At 40.1% G+C, this 21,527-nt stretch overlaps 1 protein-coding gene across 5 annotated transcripts in view; it reads left to right on the top strand.

Annotated features, from left to right (window-relative positions):
* The window catches only part of ARHGAP26 (Rho GTPase activating protein 26), a 506,434-nt gene that overhangs the window by 418,239 nt on the left and 66,668 nt on the right, over positions 1-21,527 (top strand). For all 5 annotated transcript variants that reach the window (XM_054694289.1, XM_054694290.1, XM_054694288.1 and 2 more), the window contains 2 exons: positions 928-1,066; positions 13,543-13,696. In XM_054694289.1, coding sequence (XP_054550264.1) covers positions 928-1,066; positions 13,543-13,696 — 293 coding nt within the window. The remainder of the gene's footprint in view (positions 1-927; positions 1,067-13,542; positions 13,697-21,527) is intronic.

Here is a 21,527-nt window from a genome sequence, read left to right as displayed (position 1 = left end):
TACTGTATTCAGGGTAAGCACCCCAGCAGTGGAAGCTGTTCTAATAATTCTGCTATACGGTGTCTGCAGAAAACAAAAGGTGGGTATTAGGATTTTTTCTACATTTTCTGTTCATTTTTTACTGTGGACTTTTTTTTTAAATAATTGAAAACTTAAAAGCAAAAAGCTCATATGAAAATAAAACTTCACCTCTAAATAGTGGAATTAAGAGAGTTTTTCTGTTTACTTCTTTGATGTTTTCTACATTTTCCAAACGTCTGTAATATTTACATTACCTTTATCATCACAGAAAAACAACCCTCTGCTCCCCTCTTCAGTAACATGCTCATTATAAATGAATTTTAAATATAAATTGAAACAAAAGAAGTCCAATGCTCAGGATTAGTGAAAACACAGAACTGCTGAATTCCAAAGGATTCCCCATCTAAGGATGGCTGAGAACTTGGAAATGGTGCCCTGATCTGGATTCTTTTTTTACATCCTGAGAAAATTGTGAAGCAGTTAAGAACTGAGAAATGGAATTAGTTGCAGAAAAGTAAAGGAATTTTGATTGATTAATCAGTTCTGGACAAAAGTGGTCAAAAAACTGTAAGTACTGTTAACAGGACTTAAACATAACAAACATTTTTAGCATAGCTTCTTCCCTTTCCCTGGCGGAGAACAGCAAAAAAGATCAGTGGAAATGATAGCGGAAGAGGTTAGAAATGGAAATGAATGATTACCAAACTCTGGAATGAACTTCCAAAGGAGAATGTTTAATGCTAGTTCCTAGGGGTATTTAAAAGAAAGTGCAGAGAAGACGGTGGTGGACTTTCAGGTCTTGCTGATTCTAAGACATCATCAAGCTTTCATTGTACTGGTTCAGGCCTGTGCTTTTCTCCCCAATTCACTGTAATGAGTAACCTTTTTGTAAAACTTCCCTTGCAGATATTTAACACCGTGCCTGATGTGCCTCTCACCAATGCCCAGCTGCACCTGTCCCGGAAGAAGAGCAGTGACTCCAAGCCTCCATCCTGCAGTGAGAGGCCCCTGACGCTCTTCCATGCTGTGCAGTCCACGGAGAAACGTGAGTCTTGCTGCCCAGTCAGCCACTTCCCAGCCACGCAGGATGCACACCTCTGCCTCACTGTGCTGTTGCATTTTGTGCCCTTGAGGGCCTTGTATCCTTGTGCCCATCCAAGGTTCCATCAATGAGTAACCCTGATAGGTGTGGAAGCAGTATTGCTGTGAATAAAAGGCACGGGCTGCCCGCTTGTCAGGATTCTCTTTCCAGAGCTCCTATGGGCAAACAACTTAGCCTCTCTTCCTGCACGATAAGAGCTCAGCTCAGACCTGCTTCTTGGCCCCGCCCTTTGTTAGCGGCTCCCATAGAACCAGTTTCCTTTCCTTTGATCAGTTTGTAATTAAACGCTTATTAGTGTGAGTCACGTGCCCCACTAGACTATGACTGCGAGGGCAGGACCTTGTTTTGCTCATCCCTCTACTCCACCTCTTACAGGGCCTGGCATAGAGTGGACACATAATAAATGTATTAAGTTAATTAATGAATTAATTAGATAATAATGCCCTCCTTGTTCCAAAGAGCAGAGTGTTATCACCACAATTTTAGTGAATGTTTTTTTCATCTCAGGATTTCTGAGTTATTTGCAGTGATTTACCAGGCCCTGAAATATCCATTCTCTTTCATTTTTTGTAATAAGAAGGTTGAATGCACTATAGGAGTTGAGGGCTCAAGCTCTGCCTGACATCAGTCAGGCCTGGCTTCTTGTGCTAGTGGCAAGAACTGGGCATGTCTTTTACCTTCACTTGGCCTTTGTTTGCTCCTCTGTAAAGTGGGGATAATAGTGCTTACCTCATATGGGAGCTGTGAGGATTAAAGGAAGCTATGCCTTTAAGCACTTGGCACAATTATTGTGAGAGAGCTGCTGCTATTTTTGTTATTAGTTATTGTTTAATCACATGTGGATTCCAAGGCTGGTTCATTGGCATAACCAATATTTCTAAGATGCCTGCTGGGGATATAAAAGGACTGGGATATAAAAATGGAACCTTTAAGAAGCTCACAGTGGGTGAAAGAAGTAGACAAGTGAATGCTTAATGGTAAGTCAGCACAGTAACTGCTCTCATGGAGACAGACAGGTACCTTCAGAAAGGCTGTCGAACTTGATGGTTGAAAGCACACACAGGCGCCAGATTGTCTGGGTGAAGAAGTCTCCCTCTGGTGCTCCTGGCTGTGTGTGGCTTGGGCAAGTTATCTAACGTCTGAGGGCCTCAGTCTCTTCTTCTGCAAAATAGGCATGATTACAGTGTCTACCTCAGAGGGCTGTTGTCAGGGTTAAAGCACCTCAGATGGTCCTCGAAGTTTAAAACAGTGTGGAGTTTGGGGTTAAATGAAGCCGCAGCAGATTTGGAATAGGTCTTAAAGCTTACTCTGGGAGCGTGTAAGAAAGAAGGTGGAGATTAGAAGAAAATCAATTAGATGTGTACCCAAGATTAATTTTATCACATGAGAGAGAGGATGAAAGTGAAGGATCTGTGAGAGCAGACCTGCCTAAGCTGCAGATCAAGCAGCAATATCCCTGTCTGCAGATGGTGGACCAAAGGATGGAAGGCAGGAAGACTGGGAAGTGATGTATCTTTCCTCTGAATGTCAGGAATTGCTCCCTGTAAACAGGACTGGAATCTCCATAAACTCAGATACATGCGGAGTGCTTAACTTCCCCTCTTTCTCAGAGAAGAAACATTTTCTGTGAAATGTGTTTAGATACGTATATATACATACCCTCTTCATATTTTTGTAAACTCTGTCTTTTCTCGGAAACTGGGATGATATCTGAGCTGGCTTGAAAGCACCATAGAAAGTGGTGAGTTGATGCTATGAGAAGCACTGAGCCAGGAGCGAGAAGGTTCTGCAGACCGTTGCCTCTTTTAGTGTGTAATTCTACTCCTCTTGTCCGTTAGCTGAGCAGCTATGTGAGCTATAAAGTTTTCACACACCTTCCCTTTCCCTTGGTCTCATCTGTGCACAGAGATAGAAAACAGCTTCATCAAAGCAATTTGATGCATCTACTCTTTGGAATTAAAGTTTAGGTAAAGACTGTGCAGGTAATTTGTGGGGAAAATCTTATTTTATATTCCATAATACTTAATAATGACTATATTTCACAATAGTGATGTTTTTCAGTTTGTGGTTTCTTTCCACACCTAGTTCAGAAGTTGCCCAACTTGAATTATAAACATAAATTTTCGTTCACTCTTTGGGTTACAACCATGTAACTTATGAATTATTGTTTGTTTAATTCATTCATTTCTTTTTTATTTTTTTTTTCATTGCCATAACATTGGTTTACAGTGTTGTTTGTATTTTGGGAGCATAGGCTCCCTTCCCTTCAGGTGTAGCAACTCACTTTTTAATATGGTCTATTCCTGCTCAGTGCAATCTCTAAAAACATGAGTTTGATGGTCTCACTGAATTATTCTCTAATTTACATTAAAATGAATGTGTAACCTTCAAGTTAAGGTATGTGCATCCACACCTGACCTTGGAGTTGTCTTGTCTGCCTGTGGAATGTGTGCTATGGTTTGGAGTCCGCAGACCTTGCTCTGAATTTTTGACTCAGATCCTTCCTCTTAATGTAAATATACAAACTCAAGTTTCTTTTGTCCACCCAAGTAGAACCGGGTTCAGATATTGTCAACTGACTGCTTATCTCTCTGTGGACACTCATCATTCATTTGTGAGTCTATGCTGTGCCCTTTTGGCTCACTGTGATGCCTGTCCAGGACTGCTGTGCATGCTTACCTTCTTCAGGGCCTTGCTGCAGAGCCTTGCTGTAGAGCCTTGCGTACCTTTTTTCAGGGCCTTGATGCAGAGGGATTGTGCTTGTGTGGGTACATACACACCGGCACAATCCATCTGCTTATACCTCTCCTCTGCCTACAAAGTTGGCATGTGATAATTTTCAGAACTTCCTTTCCTCTTATGTCTGCCTGATCTGCCTAAGTTCACGTAAGCTTTTCTCCTCAATGATATAGTGATGGTTTAATATTTCCTCTGTTCTCTTGGCCAGCCCTCTTTCCAGTCCCTAGTCAAGATGCTAAGCAACCTGAAGCTCAGGTTTATTATATGGATGCTTCCCTTGTTTATTTCCCCCCTACCTCTTTGCAGTGTGCCTGTTGAGGTACACTGTAGCCAGAGCTCACTCTTTTCTTTTACTCTTGGCCTCATTGCTGTGGAAGTATCTAGCATATTAATTAATGCTCACAGATGAGTTGTCTTACTTTCCAGAAGGAGTTTTTTTTTCCCTTCTATATAGGTAGATGAGTTTTGTGCCCAGGCACCTCAGTAAGACTCTTTGACTTTAACCTGCTTCAGGTGGCATTTTCCTTTTCCCTAAGGGTAAAGCTGTCTTTGCAATGACAGTGGTGTCTTCCCAGAATGAGGAACTTGATTCTTTCTCATGCTCTGTTCTAGGTCAGAACTTTGGGCACTTACACAGCAGGCAGCACGTGGCCCCTCTTTGGTAGTGTGTGATGATAGTGGTGCTAAGAACAAATGAGAGTACATGCAATTTGCAGCAACATGGATGGAGCTGGAAGGGATCATGCTCAGCGAAATAAGCCAGAAAGAAAAAGAAAAACACCGGATGGTCTCACTCATAGCAGGAATCTAGAAAACTTAAATAAGGGACCAGGAAAAAGAATAACTATAAGAAAGAAAATATCAAAATCAACAAACAACTATGAACCAGAGACACTCTATGGGGAGTGGGGGGCGGGGAAAGGAGGGATTGGGGTCAAAATAAGGGGGTTGTAATTGTATGGGGAATATAAAAATAAAATTTAAATAAAAAATAAAATAAAATCACAAGAGAGCAGGCCAAAAAAAAAAAAATAAAGAAAGAAAATCAGTTAAAAAAAAAGAACAAATGAGAGAAATGAGAGTAGCCCCTGAGAGTAAACCTTTTGTAAAACAATGAAGGAAATAATGTAAAATGCAGGATTTAAAAAAACATCAAAACAACAAAAGTAAATCGCTAGGAAACTACTGAATATTTTAGTGAATCGGGGATTAGATATCCAAATTGTCTGTAGGGATGTTCAAGGAGTGTTTTCTGAGAGGGGCGATTTTGAGAAAGATGCTATAGGAAATGGCAGTCATGGTGTGACCCAAAGGACAGAAGGCGTTTCTGATGCTTTGCAGAGGGAGCAGAGAAAAGAGCCTTTCTATAAGCAGCAGAGGGTAGCTCCTGTGTCTACAACTAAGGGGACGACTATGAAAAGGTATATTCCCAGATTGAACTTGAAAACATTGCCCATAGAAATTGGATCTTTGTTTAATATATACGGTTACACGGTTACATAATTTGTCAAGTGATTTCTGGCACTAGACACTGTGCATAGCAATGTCTCATTCAGTCTTTAAAATTATGTGTCTATCCTATTTTACACTTGGAGGAAAATAAAATTCATATTAAATACTCAGGGTCACACAGCAACTAAGTAGTAGATTTGAACCTAGTTGTTCTGACCTTAAAGCCACACTACTAACCAGTCATTATGTGGCCTTCCTGTTTTAGCATGCAGGGTTGTTCTGTTAGGCTGGGCTTTTGTAACCCATCCCACAAACTCAACTTTATTTCCAAGGGAAAATGTTTCCAGTTTGAGTTATAAACCTGGAGCGTAACCTTTCATTAAGCTGGGGATCTGCCTGTAAAGAGCTGGTGGACTTGTGTAGAAGGATAAATGGGTGCATTTTATAAAGAACCTTGAGGTCAAGGTAGGTTTGAACCTCATTTAATAACAACAACAATAAAAATAAAAAATGATTATAGCTAACTAAGTTGCCACACAACCTACTAAGCCCATTATTATCTCTTCTGTACAACTGATAATCACCCTGTAAGATAGGTTCTTATTATCCATATTTTACAACCAAGTAAACTGAGGCTTTAGGGTTAAGTAGTCACATAACTGGCCTAGCGACCCATGGAGGAGGAAGTCGTTCCCTGGTGATCGTCCTCTCCCAGGCTATGTTGTCCCCACAAGATGCCTCTGTCGATTCTTGAGCAACAGATGTGAAAACCATGCTAGGCTGAGTTACAGAAGCAATAAAAGCCATCTGTCCCAGCTTCCAGTGCTGCCATGGGGGCAGTTGAACCATATTGCATGGGTTACTCAATATGCGCACTGGCAGGCCACAGCCACACGCCAGCCACCCCTCCAAATCCAGCTCCAGCTATGCAATGAGCAGTGTACCTTCAGTGGTAGCTTCAATATGCTGGCCAGGACAATCACTCTCATTAGTGATCACCTCAGAACAGATGGAATGAGGTTTTTCAACTGTGCTGCCAGATGAGGGGTGGCAAAGGAGATTACTGTTTGATCTCCAAGTTTCCACACAGATATATCATACAGCAGAAATTGGACTGGTATATCTAGGTGAAAGTTACTGACACACATGCTATTTTCTTTCCATGCAACTGTAAGAGATAGGGCCAGAAGGAAGAGAGGAAGCCAGCAACCAGGTCTTGTACATTTTCTTGCAAGATTTCTTCCAAGAAGTTGCGAGGTGACATTTATTGCTTGTTTTGTCCCAAATGTTTAGTATTTATATGGAGATGTTGAAATGAGTTTCTTGGAACAGTGGTTCTTAGACTTGGGTGTGGATTGGAATCATGTAAAGAGCTAGTTACAAATGCAGGTGCCTGGTCTCCTCCCCAGTACATTCTGAATTGAGAGAGTTGGCTGGGACTCAGGTGTCTGCATTTTTAAAAGTGCCCTGGTGATGCTGATGCCAGCTCATTAGAGAAGCACTGGCATGGAGGAAGGGAGAGGCAGTCGAGATTGCTTGTCTTCTATCATTACCAGAAAATTCCTTTGACTCTCTTTTGGGGTTTGGGGCAGCGTGGGATGGTGGATGAAAGCAGCTAGACTATTTTGTTTCAGTGCATTCTCGGTCACTTACCAATGCTGAAACCTGGATTGTATCAGTTTCCTTTTGTGAACTTCCATTTGCTCATTGGTAAAATTGATCACTAATAATAGCTTCCTCTGTGGGTGATTACTGTGATTTAAGTGAGCCAGTGCATATAAAATATTTGACACTAGGCCTATAGCATAGTAAGCACCTAATAAATGTTAGCTGTGATTATGATGATTATCATCAGGCTATAGTTTTACTTTACATTTGACTAGGAAAGTATTCCCTCTCTGGAGACTGCAGATTCCAAAGGAGAGGCCCATCCATGAGGGTAATGCAGAGCCGCCCTGGCCCCAGAGAGAGCCCATTTGATGCTTGAGTGCAAAAACATCAGCAGCCTGGAATAAGTTGTTCAGTGTTGGTTGGAGTGGGATGGATTCTTGGGCTCTGTTTTACATGGATCATGTTAACTAGCTGCTGGGATTATGGCTCTGATTAATTCTTTTAGTTCAGTTAATTCATCCTGGACCCTCTCCCAGGCAGGCCCAGTGAGAGGTCAAGAATTCAGCTCATATACTTCTCATGTCTATCTTCCTTGTTGAAAAATAACTGGGAATTCATTCTCTTCAAAGGCTTACGTAATGCCTTCCTCGGAGGAGCAGTCAAGGCTGCAGCTTGTGCCTTTTCTCAGGTTGCCTCTGCAGATCTTGGGCACTCTGGACACATCTGTTTGTTTTGGCAGATAATCTGTTTATCCACATGGATTCCTATTGTCACATGGACTGTAAGGTGTCATGTGGCTCTTGGTTTAATTACATGCGGTTACCATGTGTGACTGCAAACTGCATAGTTGATGTGGCCATTAAAGAAAGAAGGAAAGCGATAGCAGGAAAAAGTTCAAGATAGATCATTAAATTAAAAAAAAAAAAGCATATTACAGACTTATACCTCTGGCTTGTTCACTAAGTGAACAAAGCAGATAGTGCAACATTAAATGTGGTGTTACCCCAGTGTTTAAAAGGAAATAGTGTGTTTATGGCTATTTCTGTGTCTGGAAAAATGATTAGATGTTTGCACACCAAATAAAAATAGGATATTTGTATGCATTTCTGTGCTTTCTAAATTAGAGAGGAATGCATATTTATCATGAATTCACTTTTTTTCTATGTTATTGAAAACAAAACTCCATAATTGTATGTTTCATTTACTATCTCAAACCCATCTTGCAGCAAGTCATTGCATAAAAACAATAAAAAATATAATTTTTTTCTTTCTAATGAGCAATAGTATAAGCAGTTGTATAGACTCCCTCAGATATCAGGGAATCCTTAAAGAAATAATGTCCCTATTTAAAACTAACTTGTTATATAGAAAAGAGTAGTAAAGTACCCATTTTAACTGTGATCAACCCCCTCCCTGTTCGGCCATTCACTAGAGGCTCAGTCCTCCGTTGTGGTTTTTTAAATGTTATTTCAGGGGCGGGTCTCCGCAACATGCTTCTTTGTCTCATTCCTGTGATGCAGTTCAATCCTAAGCCAGCCACAATGACTTCCCCATTCTCTCATGAAATCCATTTTTATTGGCATTCTTTCCTTTTGCACAGAAAAGGGTTATTATGAGCACCAGGGGGAGAGAAGGAGCCATTCAGTCCACATAGGATCCAAATCAGTGGTGGTTTTGCTGAAGACAGCCTGCCAAAAGTTGTAAAACCATGTATTATGTCCTATGGTCAAAACAATGGCTTGACCATATTTTTCACTTATCAACTCACTGTTTAGTTCATGATTGTCCAAACTGCCTTTTAAGATTATTTTTTAAAGCATTGCCCAAACTGTTTTTATGCGCCCATGCACATTGCCCAAACTGCCTTTTAAGATTATTTTTATCGTAAGGACTGAGTCTAGGTCAGCATGGGATAAGACCACCTCAGATTTTAGTGTGGCTCAGCATATCACTATTAGCAGCAGCAAAAGCTACAAGGGGAAAAAAATGCTTCAGGAGGTCTGATTCCAAGATTCCCATATACTTGGGTGTTTCCCAGAGATGGTAAACTCAGAAATTACTGTGCACTCATCATTTTTTATTGCAAAATTCATTAAGCTGCCATGCTTTTATCATCCTATCTTGTCAAGATGATACATTACAGACTTCATTGCAAAACTTTAACAAGCAGGAGAAAGTACACCTCAGCACAGCACAGGAAAGCCTCTGGGTATTTTGCTTCTGCCTTAATATTTTTTGCTTAAAGCCCTGTGTCTTTGCAAAACTTCCGTCTGTCTGGTAACTCCCTTCTCTCCCTGTTTGATCTTGTGGAAAGAGTTCCCTCCTTCAGGCTCTGTGAGGCATCACGAGCTGCTGTTAAAGAACAGTCATTATCCCCCCGTAGTCTTCTTGACAGCTAGTCTCAAACATCATGGAAAGATGAGATGTTAGCCTATGTTCTGACAGAATTCCGTGCATAGTGGGAAACCTCCCCCAAAGTGATGGTGAATGTCTGTGTTTCCTATTTACCCTCCAGCTTTGCGTATTCAGTGGGCCAGACGTGTTCAGGCGTGCCGAGACATGTGAATTCAGCTTGGCTCTGTGTCTGCTTTCCTGGCCTCGCTTCTGGCTTCTGTGATAAACAGAGACCCTGCCTCTTGTATGTGGTGGCTTGTCATTAGAATGAGGAGTCGTCACTTGGTAAATATGGAAAGTGAAGTAGCTTAGCACCCAGATTTCCATGGCAACCCCCAGAACAAGTACAATATCACCAAAATTATTCTGTGGCTCTCTTTTTTTAGTTGCAGTGATTTGGTTGCATACTCTTGTTTTTCCGCTCCTGATTTGTACAAAATAATAGAAACTCTGTCCACTGTCAGTAGTATTTTGGTTTCAGGGACATTAATGTTCTCTGTTTGAAGTACTCAAAAAATTCAGTCACACAAATCTGCCTCTTCCTAAACTTGCAGAACGCATTTTTATCGCTTATTGCTGCCTTGTATTATGATTCATCTGGTAACTGGAGCTTTAGTATATGCAACACATGGACTAGGCACCAGGAAAGGATGGGCTGATGCTGACCTCGTGGGTCACTGCAGCGTAGCAGACACTTGATGTCTTCTGTGTGGGCAGACAGGGTGGTAACGTGCCCCTGCCCTTGAGCATTTGACACTCTTAAGGGCCAAGTCCACATCCAGTTTGTCACTCCTGATAATATGTTAATGAAAACATCCAACACATAACTTGTAAATGTTTATGGTTGTTTGAGGATTTATTTTATCAGTTCCTTGTTTCTGGGCTTTATTTTCTGTGACTAATAGGAAGAGACATTCTTGTTAACAAACGTGCTTGTGGGAGGCAAGCATTCTCACTGACTTCAGCCAATTTAAGAATACTGTTAAGCTGTGGACATACTTTTTGGTCATTTAAATGGTTCTCCATGATTTGGTTGATTTGACTCATAACTGGTTGTTGTTTTTCTTTTTTGGTCCACTGGTCCATAATTTTCTTTTTCTTCAACAATGTAATTGCCATCACTCCTTATACTTTCTGATGAGAATATCAGAGCCATTTTACATCACTATTGGCTCAAAGAAGTCCAACTTTGGTATTTGAATAATTTGGTTAATTTTATTTTTTTTTAAAAGTTGTTTATGCCATTTGTTCTTATTAGGTTGTCCTGTCTAGAGCAAGTGCTCATTTGCCTCCCTGACAAAAATCTTTCTGTTTTGAGTGACATTACTGAATCATTTTCCTTTCTTTTTTAATTCATACAAAATGCTTTAGAATTTGTTCTGATATAGTTTGCCATAACCATTAAAACATTTGACTTGCTGTTGATCTTACTCGCCACCTCTTCTCTGGAATAAACCTCAACTTCCTACTAGGGATTGTCAGCATTTGAGTTCAGAAGTCTGTCCACCTAGAAGTTCTCAGCCTCATTATCTGAGATGCCCTATAAGATTCAACACTGTTAGTCTTGTAATCCAAGTGCCAGATTTCTAGGTTTCCTAGTCTTGTGGCCCATCGAGGTAAACCAGTGGGAAAAAAAAAAAAATCCACCTTTTAGAATGCACATCTGACTACCTTGCCTATAAAACCGAAATCTTGGAATTTTTATTTTTTGTGTTTTCTTCTAACTTCACTCCTTGATCTACTGCTTTTGCTATTTCTTTGCTTTGTTACAGATTATATCATATGTGAAAGGTCCTAGATATCTATTAAAGTCAGAATGGAATCTCAAAAAGAATTTATTGTTAAATAAAATGATTCTCATATCTTTCAGTAAATGGAATACTGGAAACTTCAAGCTCAATTTTGGGGTGACTACCTATTTTAGTCTATTGATTTCTTTAGTCCACGGTAATTGAGTCCTCATTTCCACACTTTTCTCATTCTCTTATGGATTTATTTCAGATAAACATTGTGTATGCATGCCGCAACCTTCTTCGTTAACTGAATTAATAATAGTTATTGTAGGAGAGAGAGTCCCTGGAAAGACTTGGTCAATAATACTCTAACAGTGACTAGTTCTTAAAAACTTTTAACTAAATCCAGTTTTTAGAATGATAGAGGCAGAAAAAAAAAATCCTGGTAATATTTTAGGAAAAAAATGTATATTCTCTTAGCAAGATACTATTTTTAATTTGTAGAACCATATCCATCTCATTGACAAGTATCATCACAAGAGAAATATGAACTATAGTATTCTCTTTTATTTCCTATGAATTCAGAGATTTATGTCATGCAAACTTGACCTCAAACTAGAGTTAATACAAGTATTTATCTCTTCATGTAAAGTAGAAAATGTCTCCAGTTAAACTCAGGGATGTGTTGTCTTCAAGCCTGATGGTCTTTGGGCTTTTCCTAGTCTTTCAGGAATCTTGATGTATTTTGTGCAAAGGAAAATTTTAGTTATACTGATTCATACTGATAAGTGGCATATGGATTCCCTAAATGATCTCCTAATTATGTAATTTTAGAGTTATTTTTTCTTCCCGGTAGCAGGTTCTCATTTGCAGGCCTTGTTAGTCCTCCTACATCTTGGCTCAGTATAACTCTTTTGGTTTCTCTTTCTTTGTTGTTGTTTCTGTTTGGAACGTAAGCTCTTAAAATATGGGTTGTCCTAAATCTTAGGACTCAAGTTAATAATCTACTTTTTCTCAAAAGCTGCTTAAAGTTTAGGAATCTCCTGATTGCTTCATGGAGTTTTTAACTCTTCTATGGGACTTTAAACAAGGCATTGAGAATTTGCAAAGATATTAAGGATTATTGATGTGTGTGTAAGTAATGTGGAGATTAATATCGTTTCATAAGCATGATGTGGTTTTTTTTTTTCCTATGTGACTAATGCAGGGGAAAGCTATTTTTTTATTATGACATCATCCTCTTTTTTGCCTAAAGAGACCTGAGTTCAAAACTAAGCTACCATGTTGGTGAGCCCAGTCTGTCTTGTTAAGGATATAGTATGCCTCTAGCACATCTTAAAGAGGTCTAGTGACAATTAACCCAGCTGTGATATTTCTTCATAAGTGAACTGATTTCTGAAAGCTTCAGTTCAATATGGTGACTTCAGTATGGTGTATCTGCATAAATGTGGGGCAGGAATGATTTTCCAAGTCTCTAATATTTTTCTACAGCAGTCATGTCTGTACCATTCAGCTAAATCATCTCAAAAATGTTTTCTTCAGCACATGGTTCCAAGTTTTTAAATATGGGAAGAAACAGAAAGTTCTTTGAGCGATGTTTGAAGTTTACAAAACACATTCTTGTTTATGATCCCACTTGATCCTCATGATGGTTTCTTGATCTGTGCAAGGCATTTCTCACTCTCCCCTATTGATTTATAGATGCCTTAGCCAAGAATCAGAGAGGGATTGAAAATTGCCTAAGGCCACACAACCAGTCAGAGGTGGAGTCTTAAAGAGAACTAAGTTATTTTTCCTCTCCTGGCTTAGCAAATTCTCCAAGTATCAGTATAACTGCTAAGACCATGGACTCAGTTTTTTGTTTGTTGTTTTCTTTTAAATTTTATATGCAGACTACACCATATCCCTTACAGATCTATCAAAGAACTAATTTAAAGCTAAAAATCAAATACATGGGGCTAGAGACAACCCTAATTATAAGGAAATTGATGGCCAAATAGTAGATATCTTATGGTGAGGTACTATAGAATGCTTGTGGAACCAGAGGTGGGACATGACCTGAGCAATTAGGACAATATTGGGAGCAGGACTATAGAATCAAAGGTGAATGTCACAGAAAATAAGATATGGTTGAATGCAAGGGGTCTGTGTGAAGGATGCTCTGTGTTCTGACCCCTGTGTCTGTCAAAAGGAGACATGGTTTATGGTGCTGTGGTCGGGCCATCTTAGGAAGAAGACTGGCTCATAGTAAAGCGGAGGTGTGTCCTGTGAGGCTGAGGCCGGGGTTTGCTTTAAACTTTCGAATCACCTATTCTGCTTGACCTTCCTTTCCCACTTTTAATTCTTATCCCTTCCTGTGTCCTTTTCTTAGCTTCATTGACACATAGCTCTCAGTCCAGTCCCGTTATTTTTAAATGTTTGCATGTTTAGCAACAGACTATACCTAGAGAATAATATTAATATGGGGTTATGGCTTCTTTTTCCCCCCAGAGGAACAAAGAAACAGCATCATCAACTCCAGTTCAGAATCTGTTGTCTCATCAAATACAAACAGCATCCTTAATTCCAACAACAGCTTACAGCCCAACGTGAACTCCAGCGACCCCGACCTGGACGTGCTCAAGCCCACTCGGCCCAACTCACTGTAAGTACCATGTGCGACTGCCTGCCCCAGAGGCCCTTGACTAACTTTTCCACCCAGAATTTGCTCTCTGGCCCCAAGCTGATTTTGAGCATCACCTGCAAACATGATTTAAACTTTCTCCCTAAACTTGGAGCTTGGCTAGTTTGGCTGTGGATTTTTTAAGCATCATCATCTCAAAAAGGTATCATTGTTTTTAGCATACTGCTTCTTGGCCTTAGTGATCTTTGATTAACTGTCCTGCTGAGATGACTTTGGAAATGGCTTTTGCCTGTGCTGGCTGCAGGGCATGAAAAGCAATTTCTTTTAGTTTTACAATCATCCAGGCACACTAGTGCTCCAAGAGATCCATAGCCAAGTCTGTTTCATTCATTCATGTTGTTTCAGTTTCCCTTTGCCCTGACTATGTTGAGAATGTTCAGTGCTGACTCTGTGTCCACTTCCAGAAAGAAATGCCCCCAGGAGCCATTTGAGTCTGGAGATCCTAAAGCCTTAGCAAGACTGTGGTCTCTTACCACAGACTATAAAAGAGAAAAATCTTTGTTTCTTTATTTCGGGGTATTGAGCTCCCATAACTGAGAGAGACAATTTAGAGACATTGTCTAACTCTCTGCAGAAACTAGATTTACTCTGCTAGGGCCAGAAAATTCTCCTTTGTGGTTTCATTCCACATTGCTTAGCATGTTTCTTCAGACCACCTCATAAATCTTGTCGACTGGAGACTTTGCAGAAAGAATGTGAGGCCATGACCAGAACAGCTGGACTCTCAGGCTACAGTTGTATAAAAGTCAGGAAAAGCAGAATTGATTTTGTCTTTCTCTAGTGAAAATAGTCTGAGGTATAACCACAGATTGCCTTCAGGACAGCTGTTTGACTTGGAGAGACACCCGGGAGGTCAGAACCTTCTCCTGCCCCTCTTCATGCTGTGGTTTCATGCAGGCACCCTGCCTTTCTATCTCTTTAAGAGATCTATAGATCTGCAGGTTGGGCCTTAAAAGGGACTGAGGGAGAGTAATCTTTGAGTGAAAAAATGATTGAAATGGGTTTGAGACACAGTTACAGGAGAAGATAAAATCTTAGATCGAAAAAAACAGGCTGCTTTTTAGTTGTTGTCACTTTATATCCTACCTCGATATTCAGGGAGTTTGGTTCCTTACCTCTTATATGGCAGGTAATGTGTTTGCTCACTAAGAAGTAGGCCAGTGCCTCAAGAGTTCAAAATAATTGAAGCTGTTCAGCTGATTGGCTGTAATTCTCTTCTGGTTCTCCATGGTTTGGCTTGTCTGTGGAGCCTCCCTCCACAGACTGAGAAAGCGCAGTCACTTCTAGACCTGTTTTCCTAGACTTCAATGAGATTCTAGCTTTTTCCCAATTTGCTTAAATCTCTGTACCTGGCTCTTGCTGAAGTTATTTACTGCTCATTATGAGCAAGGTTCAACTTCTAGCCCAGGTTGCCTAATGTCCCTGATTTAAGCCGACAGTACCAACTAGTAGCCTTTAGTCTTTGTTTTCAATAACTGGTGGCTGGGAGTTCCCTGAGTCACCACTGAGTACAGTGTGTTCAAAGAGGCTGTTTGGGGATTAGAGTATGAAAGCGGGGTATGTCTTCTAAACAGGTCCTGGAGGCCCTAGGGGACTTAGGATTTTTTTTTTCCACGTGTCTAGATATGATCTGTTTTCTATAAAACACTGAAATTCACTCTACTTACTTCGACTCATTCATGAATCTCTTTCCTACCTAATGCTTATTTGGGGCTCTTTCCTGGGGAACACAGGGTGATGCCAGGAATAGTGCTACTTGTTGGCTTTTGGAGAATGGAGGTAGGAGTGTGGGTGTGCTTCCAATAAGACTGCTGCCCTTCCAAGCTGAGTGAGTCTCTGAATAATGTGTGTGAGTCCAGAGCTCAAGGAACGCTGTTGTCGAGTTGGAAGCATGCTGATATGAGTGCTGACAACAGAGCGAGCTCTGAGTGAGAGCCCCGGGTAGCTATGCAATAGGTAAAGTGGCCATTTCCCAGGGCAGTCAGATGTGGTTCACCAGTTCACACCTCCCTGATTCTTTTCTGCCTGCGACTTGCCTGGATGAACAGAACCAGGTTGTCCTGGCAAGTAGAAGCTACAGTACTTTAACTTGAGTAAATTAATTCTGAGAAATCTGTCAGCACACTATGCCTTGATAAGTCTCAACCAAGACCATTGGGTCTCAGCCTCAGCTCTGGACCCTTTCATTCTCTCTATCATTGTTCACTTTGAAGTGTACAGAGATCCTTGAATGGGAAAATTTATTGACGCAGATATAACAAAACAAAGTTAGGAGGTGGGGAATTACCATTAGCTTAGCTATTAGTTAGGCATCAGGTGGGGAACCAATCACCAGGAAACAGTCTGTTCTTTTTTTTTTTTTTTTTTCATTATTTTCATAAGACTGGAATGATCGTTATGACCATTTAACAATCATAATGAAAGAAACATGTTTGTGACTCAGCTGCCTTTGGTACTTCAGATTATACATAGTGCTGTCTCATTGGTAAATCTTTCCTAGTTCTTCAAGGAGATCAGGGACCTTTTGTTTATATGGGCATTATGCTAAATTAGGTATAGAATTAGAGATTGCAACATTCTAGTCATGCAGGGCAAAGGTTGCTGGGTTGAAATCTTCGATAGTTCTTCAGCTAGACCTAATGTAGCCCTCTCTCCTGAGAATCAAAGGACATTTGGTAAACTGGGATCTAAGTTCAGCTAATCTAAATTTGTCAGCAAATTTTGATGACCTATTTTGAGCCCAGACTGATACTAAGCTATTTGGGATAAACCAGATAAAGAGGATTCCTGCTCTCCCCAAGAGTTTACGTTCTGGCTAAGGAGTAAAGACAGTGGTATACACAGTGCTAAATGGGACTTAAAGCACATAAATGAATTTAGAGTTCAACAACTATTAACTAAACACCTATTCAGTGCTCACACCAGACAGGGTATTGGGAAAGGTGGGGAAGCTGAAATGTGAGGGAAGCTGTAGGTATAATTATATGGATTGATGAAGAGCATTCCAGCTAAGGTGAATGAGAGAGGCAGAAATGATCCGAGAAGAAAAATATAATCTACAGATGAGTAGTCGCAGACATAGTTCCTCCTCCTCCACTGCCACAAAAAAGAAATAGCGAGCCAGCCTTGAAAATCAGAACACTTCACACTTAAGATCAAGATTTCATGCTGAAACAACTAGACCTCCACATACAAAAAAAAATCTTAATTTAGTGTAAAAACATGTTCTCAACAAAGAACATCTGAAATTTATATAATATAATGCAGCATTACTTCAATAAAATAAGTACAATGAATCTATTCATGGACCTTACACCTTTCATAAAAATGTATTTTATGATGCATTTCATCAAAATGCATCATTGACCTAAATGTAAAAGAAAAACTGTAAAATTTCTAAAAACAGCACAAGAGAAAATCTAGGTGTCCTTGGACTTGGTAATGACTATTTAGATACAACACCAAAAGAATAATTCATGATGGGGAAAAAATGCTAAATTGGATTCTTTTTTTTTTTTAGGATTAAAATTTTTGCTTTGTGAATAACCCTATTAAGAGAATGAAAAGTCAAATCTCAGAAGAAAAGAAAATATTTATAAAACACATACCTGATAAAACACCAGGATCCAAAATATACAAAGAACTTTTACCATTCAGCAGTGAGTAGACAGAGAACCTAATGAAAAACTGGGCAAATATCTAGACAGACTTCTCACCACAAAGGCATTACAGATGGCAAATAAGCCTATGAAATAATACACTTTATGTCATTAGGGAATTACAAATTAAAATAATGTGCTGTCACTACTAATAGTAGTAGTGATAGCTAAAATTCAAAACACTGACAATGTTGGTGGGGATGTGAAGGAACAGGAACTCATTTCACTGCTGTTGGCAATGGTCACATTGAAAGACAATTTACCATCTTTTTTTTTTTTTAAAGATTTATTTATTTTTTATTTATTTATACAATAGCTGGGGTACAGGCCAGAGCCATGGGAGGGAGAGAGGATTCACCAGAGACAGAGTGGGGAGCAGAACAGGCAGACAGACTGAAAGCACTGCTGAGGGGGGCAGTGGGCGAGAAAGGAGAGGTCTGCCATGCCATGTGGGAATCTCCCCAGCCGGCCAGGAATCAAACCCACGCTGCAGAGGCTGCAGACAGCTTCACAGCACTGTGCTCAACCCGCTGCACCACCGCGGAGGCCCCCAATTTACCATCTTTTTACCAAAAAACTTATCATAGGACAATGCAATAATCATACTTTTAAATGTTTACCCAAATGACTTGAAAATTTATGTCCACACAAAACCCTACATATTTCTAAGTGAAAGAAGCCAGTCTGAAACTGCTATAATATGGTAGGGAAACAACTAACTGACATTCTGGAAAAGGCAAAAATATGAAGTCCATAAAAAGGCTTAGTGGTTTCCAGGAATTCAGGGGGAAGGGATGAATAAATGGAGCACAAGACATTTTAGGGCAGTGAAAAAAACTACTCTGTGTGATATCATCATGATTGATACAAGACATTACGCATTTGTCAAAACCCATGAAGCCAACAGAACACAAAGAATAAATTCTAATGTAAACTATGAACTTTAGTTAATAACATACTAATGTTGGTTCATCAGCTATAACAAATGAACCACACTAATGAAAGATGTTAATAGTAGAGGAAATTATGAGTAGGAAGAGGTATGTGGGAACTCTAAATGGTTTTGTACAACTATTCTATAAACCTAAAATTGCTCTTAAAAATTAAGTCTAATGTTATTAAATCTAGACTTCCAACTTCTTTTAAAAAATTAGATTTGGCCACGCTAAATCCATGTTACTTGGTAACAGATGTTGTGACCCTTTCGTCTCACAACTGACCTGCTTCACTCTTTTATATCCCTGTTTCAATGCTTGTGAAAGATGGTCAAAGGATCTTTGCTGTTCCTACCTGTAAGAGATGCTGGCCTTCACCTTCTGACTTGATTTGGCCAAGATAGATAGAAAATGGTACATATAACATGGTGTGACTTCAAATCCCAGCCCACGGGGCTTGCAACTTCCCACCTCATTCTCTTGGAAGCCAGCTACCATATAAAAAAGCTTGCTTTGGCCTCCTTATAGATGAGGCCAGGGAAGGCCTCAGAACAGCAGAAAGGCTGTTCAGTCAACTTACAGATTCATGAGAAAAAAGGCATTATGGTTGTTTTAAGCAACTGAGATTGTATTGCTTTATTATGCGTCAGTAGTTAGCTAACAGGAGCCTTCTGAGTTTGTAGCCTTAGAGTCATGGGCAACTGCCTTGGGAGGGGGCTGAGCTGCTTGGGTGAGCTGGACGGGTGTGGAAGGTTTTTCCTGAGTAGTGACAACATGGAGACTAGCTTCTAAGTTTTCAGAATCTTCTTTGAAAGAAAATGATTCATAAATGAAATTCTAAGAAGTTAAGAAACAAAACAAATTCCATAGCTAATGACTGAGGCAATTATGAAGATAATTCAAACCCTGAATGAAAAGCAAGAATCACCAGTTTGAATGCTGGCACCAATGTTATCATGCTAGTGCCAGTTGTTGGCTCTGAATGTGCCAATCCCCCCACTCACTCTGGTGGAAGACGTGGGGTTGACCTGCCTCTAAAAAGAGTGGTTGTTTAATGCATGCTTACAGAGGACTAAAGAGAAGGCACTCTGTCCTCTCACAGTGACCAACACAGTTGGCAATGTGCCACCGCCTTTGTGGGAGATAGTAATTTTTAAGGAGAAAGTAAACAAATGCCAAGAAAAAAATCAGGGGACATCACACTAGGGACATAAGATACTGCAGTCATTCCCCCAAATTGAAAATGACTAGGTGAATACTTGCTTCAGATGTCTGGGGTAGGAGCTTGTTAAGACAAAGAAGCAGGGCAGGAGATGATTACAGCAATGGATGAACCCAATCTCAGAGTTCTCCCTACCTAAGTGGTCCACACCCCTAAAAAATAATTATGTTATAGCCCCATAAATAAATTTAATTTTTTCTCATCTTTTTTGCTTACCATGTGCAAGTTCCAAGTTATTTCTGGTGACCTAAATGATGTGTGCATGCCAACACCTTCAAATTCTGCTCGTCAACTGTCCTCTCCAGTCTTAGTGGCCAGTGAGAGGCGAGAGAGAGCCGTCCCTGGAATTTGGAGGATAAACAAGGCCTGTTTCCAGGCGGAGTTGTTTCCCTTAAACTCTTTTTGGCTCCTTCTGAGTTGGATTCAGTTGCTCGCCAATGAAATATGGGGAAAACTTCCTTCAAGTGATATATCTAAAAATTTACTTCTGTTTTGTTTATTCAGTCAGTATTGACAAATATCAGTTAAATACCTGTGGTGGGCCAGGCATTGTTCTGAGTGTTGAAGAGCCAGTGATTGAAAGAAAGAATTGTTTTTGTTCTCACTGATTTTATATTGTAGGGGAGACAGGGAGTATGTCAGTATCTCATATATCAAATGTTGAGAAGTTCTATGGAGAAAACTTAATGCAGAGTAAAGGGGATATATATGAATTTGGAGGGAAAGGAGGGTAGTGATTTTAGATCTTTCTACCTCAGTTTCCTCATTTGTAAAATAGAGTAATCACACCTGCCTCAAAAAGATGTTGTGAAGATTAAATGAGCTCTTCCTTTGTTACTCCATTTACTTATTTATTAGCACTACGAGTGGCATATTAGTATTTCAGAGTGCCTTCTCCACAACCTTCCCTTTCTCTATTCCCTCACTCCTGGCTTGTATTTCTCATGTGCAAAAAGATATCAATGAAAAGAAGAAGCTACTGTAGAGGCAGGAACTACCCATCCTAAACCAAGACCAGCTGTGGTAGACACGCCCATTCCTGAATGATCTGGAAACCTCCAGATCCCACAGTGTACCTGTTGAGTTGTGTGCATAGCTGTTATTTATTGAAACCAAATGAATCACTGAATGAATAATATGCATTAGACAAGTGATAATTAATGGCATATTTTGTAAAGTAAATTTACCATCTAAGTGCTTTTTTGTGCCTAAAGAGTTACACCCAAAACTGCAGTTATGATTTTACTATAGTGGTCTTTATTTATCATTCTTTGGAATGCAAGGATTTAAAAGAGGAAGTTTCCTTCTGTGGTTGGATCAGTTTTCTGTGGAGGAGGAGCTTTCCTGTTAGTTTGAGGATTCTGTTTCTCACCCACCTCCAAGCAGAAAAGGTCTCCTTAGACTGTTTTGCCTGAAAACTTGGTGTCATTCCCCACCTTGGGAAATAACTTGAAGGCATAATCATTTCACAAGGAATCGTTTGCCTTTTTCTTTTTCCTCCTCACAAATCCCACAGTGATTCCAGCCTGCTCATTCATGGTCGTTCCTCGCACAACCATCCCTTTGCCACCTCTGGCTCCTCAGGCTGACACAGCGACAGCTCTTCCAAGTAACCAGGTCACGTTCCCTTGATGTTTTCAGAGATTGTCGCTGATGTGACCAGTATTCTTGTTTTCTGAGTAGCTGCGTGTCAGCTTTGTGGGTTCCCCACCCAAGATCTCACTCTCCTTTACCAATCAGGAGCCCCTCAGGCTTCACTTGGGTGAGGGTAGATATCCTTGCCTGGTGACCCATCATATTTTTATTGCATAAAAATGTGTTTGGTTATTAGCAGTTCCTTTTTTCACATAAAAATTACTTAAGGCAGCCCTCACACTTCATGACCCAACTGGACTTCTTTCCTAAATTCCAGGGATGTCTGTGAGTAGCATTTGGTTCTCTCCAACCAGTCAGCAGAGGGGGTATGGGAGGAGGCG

Source organism: Talpa occidentalis, unplaced genomic scaffold (genome assembly GCF_014898055.3).
Source record: "Talpa occidentalis isolate TD23 unplaced genomic scaffold, MPIMG_talOcc4v2.1 talOcc4.13, whole genome shotgun sequence".
Lineage (NCBI taxonomy): Eukaryota > Metazoa > Chordata > Mammalia > Eulipotyphla > Talpidae > Talpa > Talpa occidentalis.
This window is presented reverse-complemented; position numbering and strand designations above follow the sequence as displayed.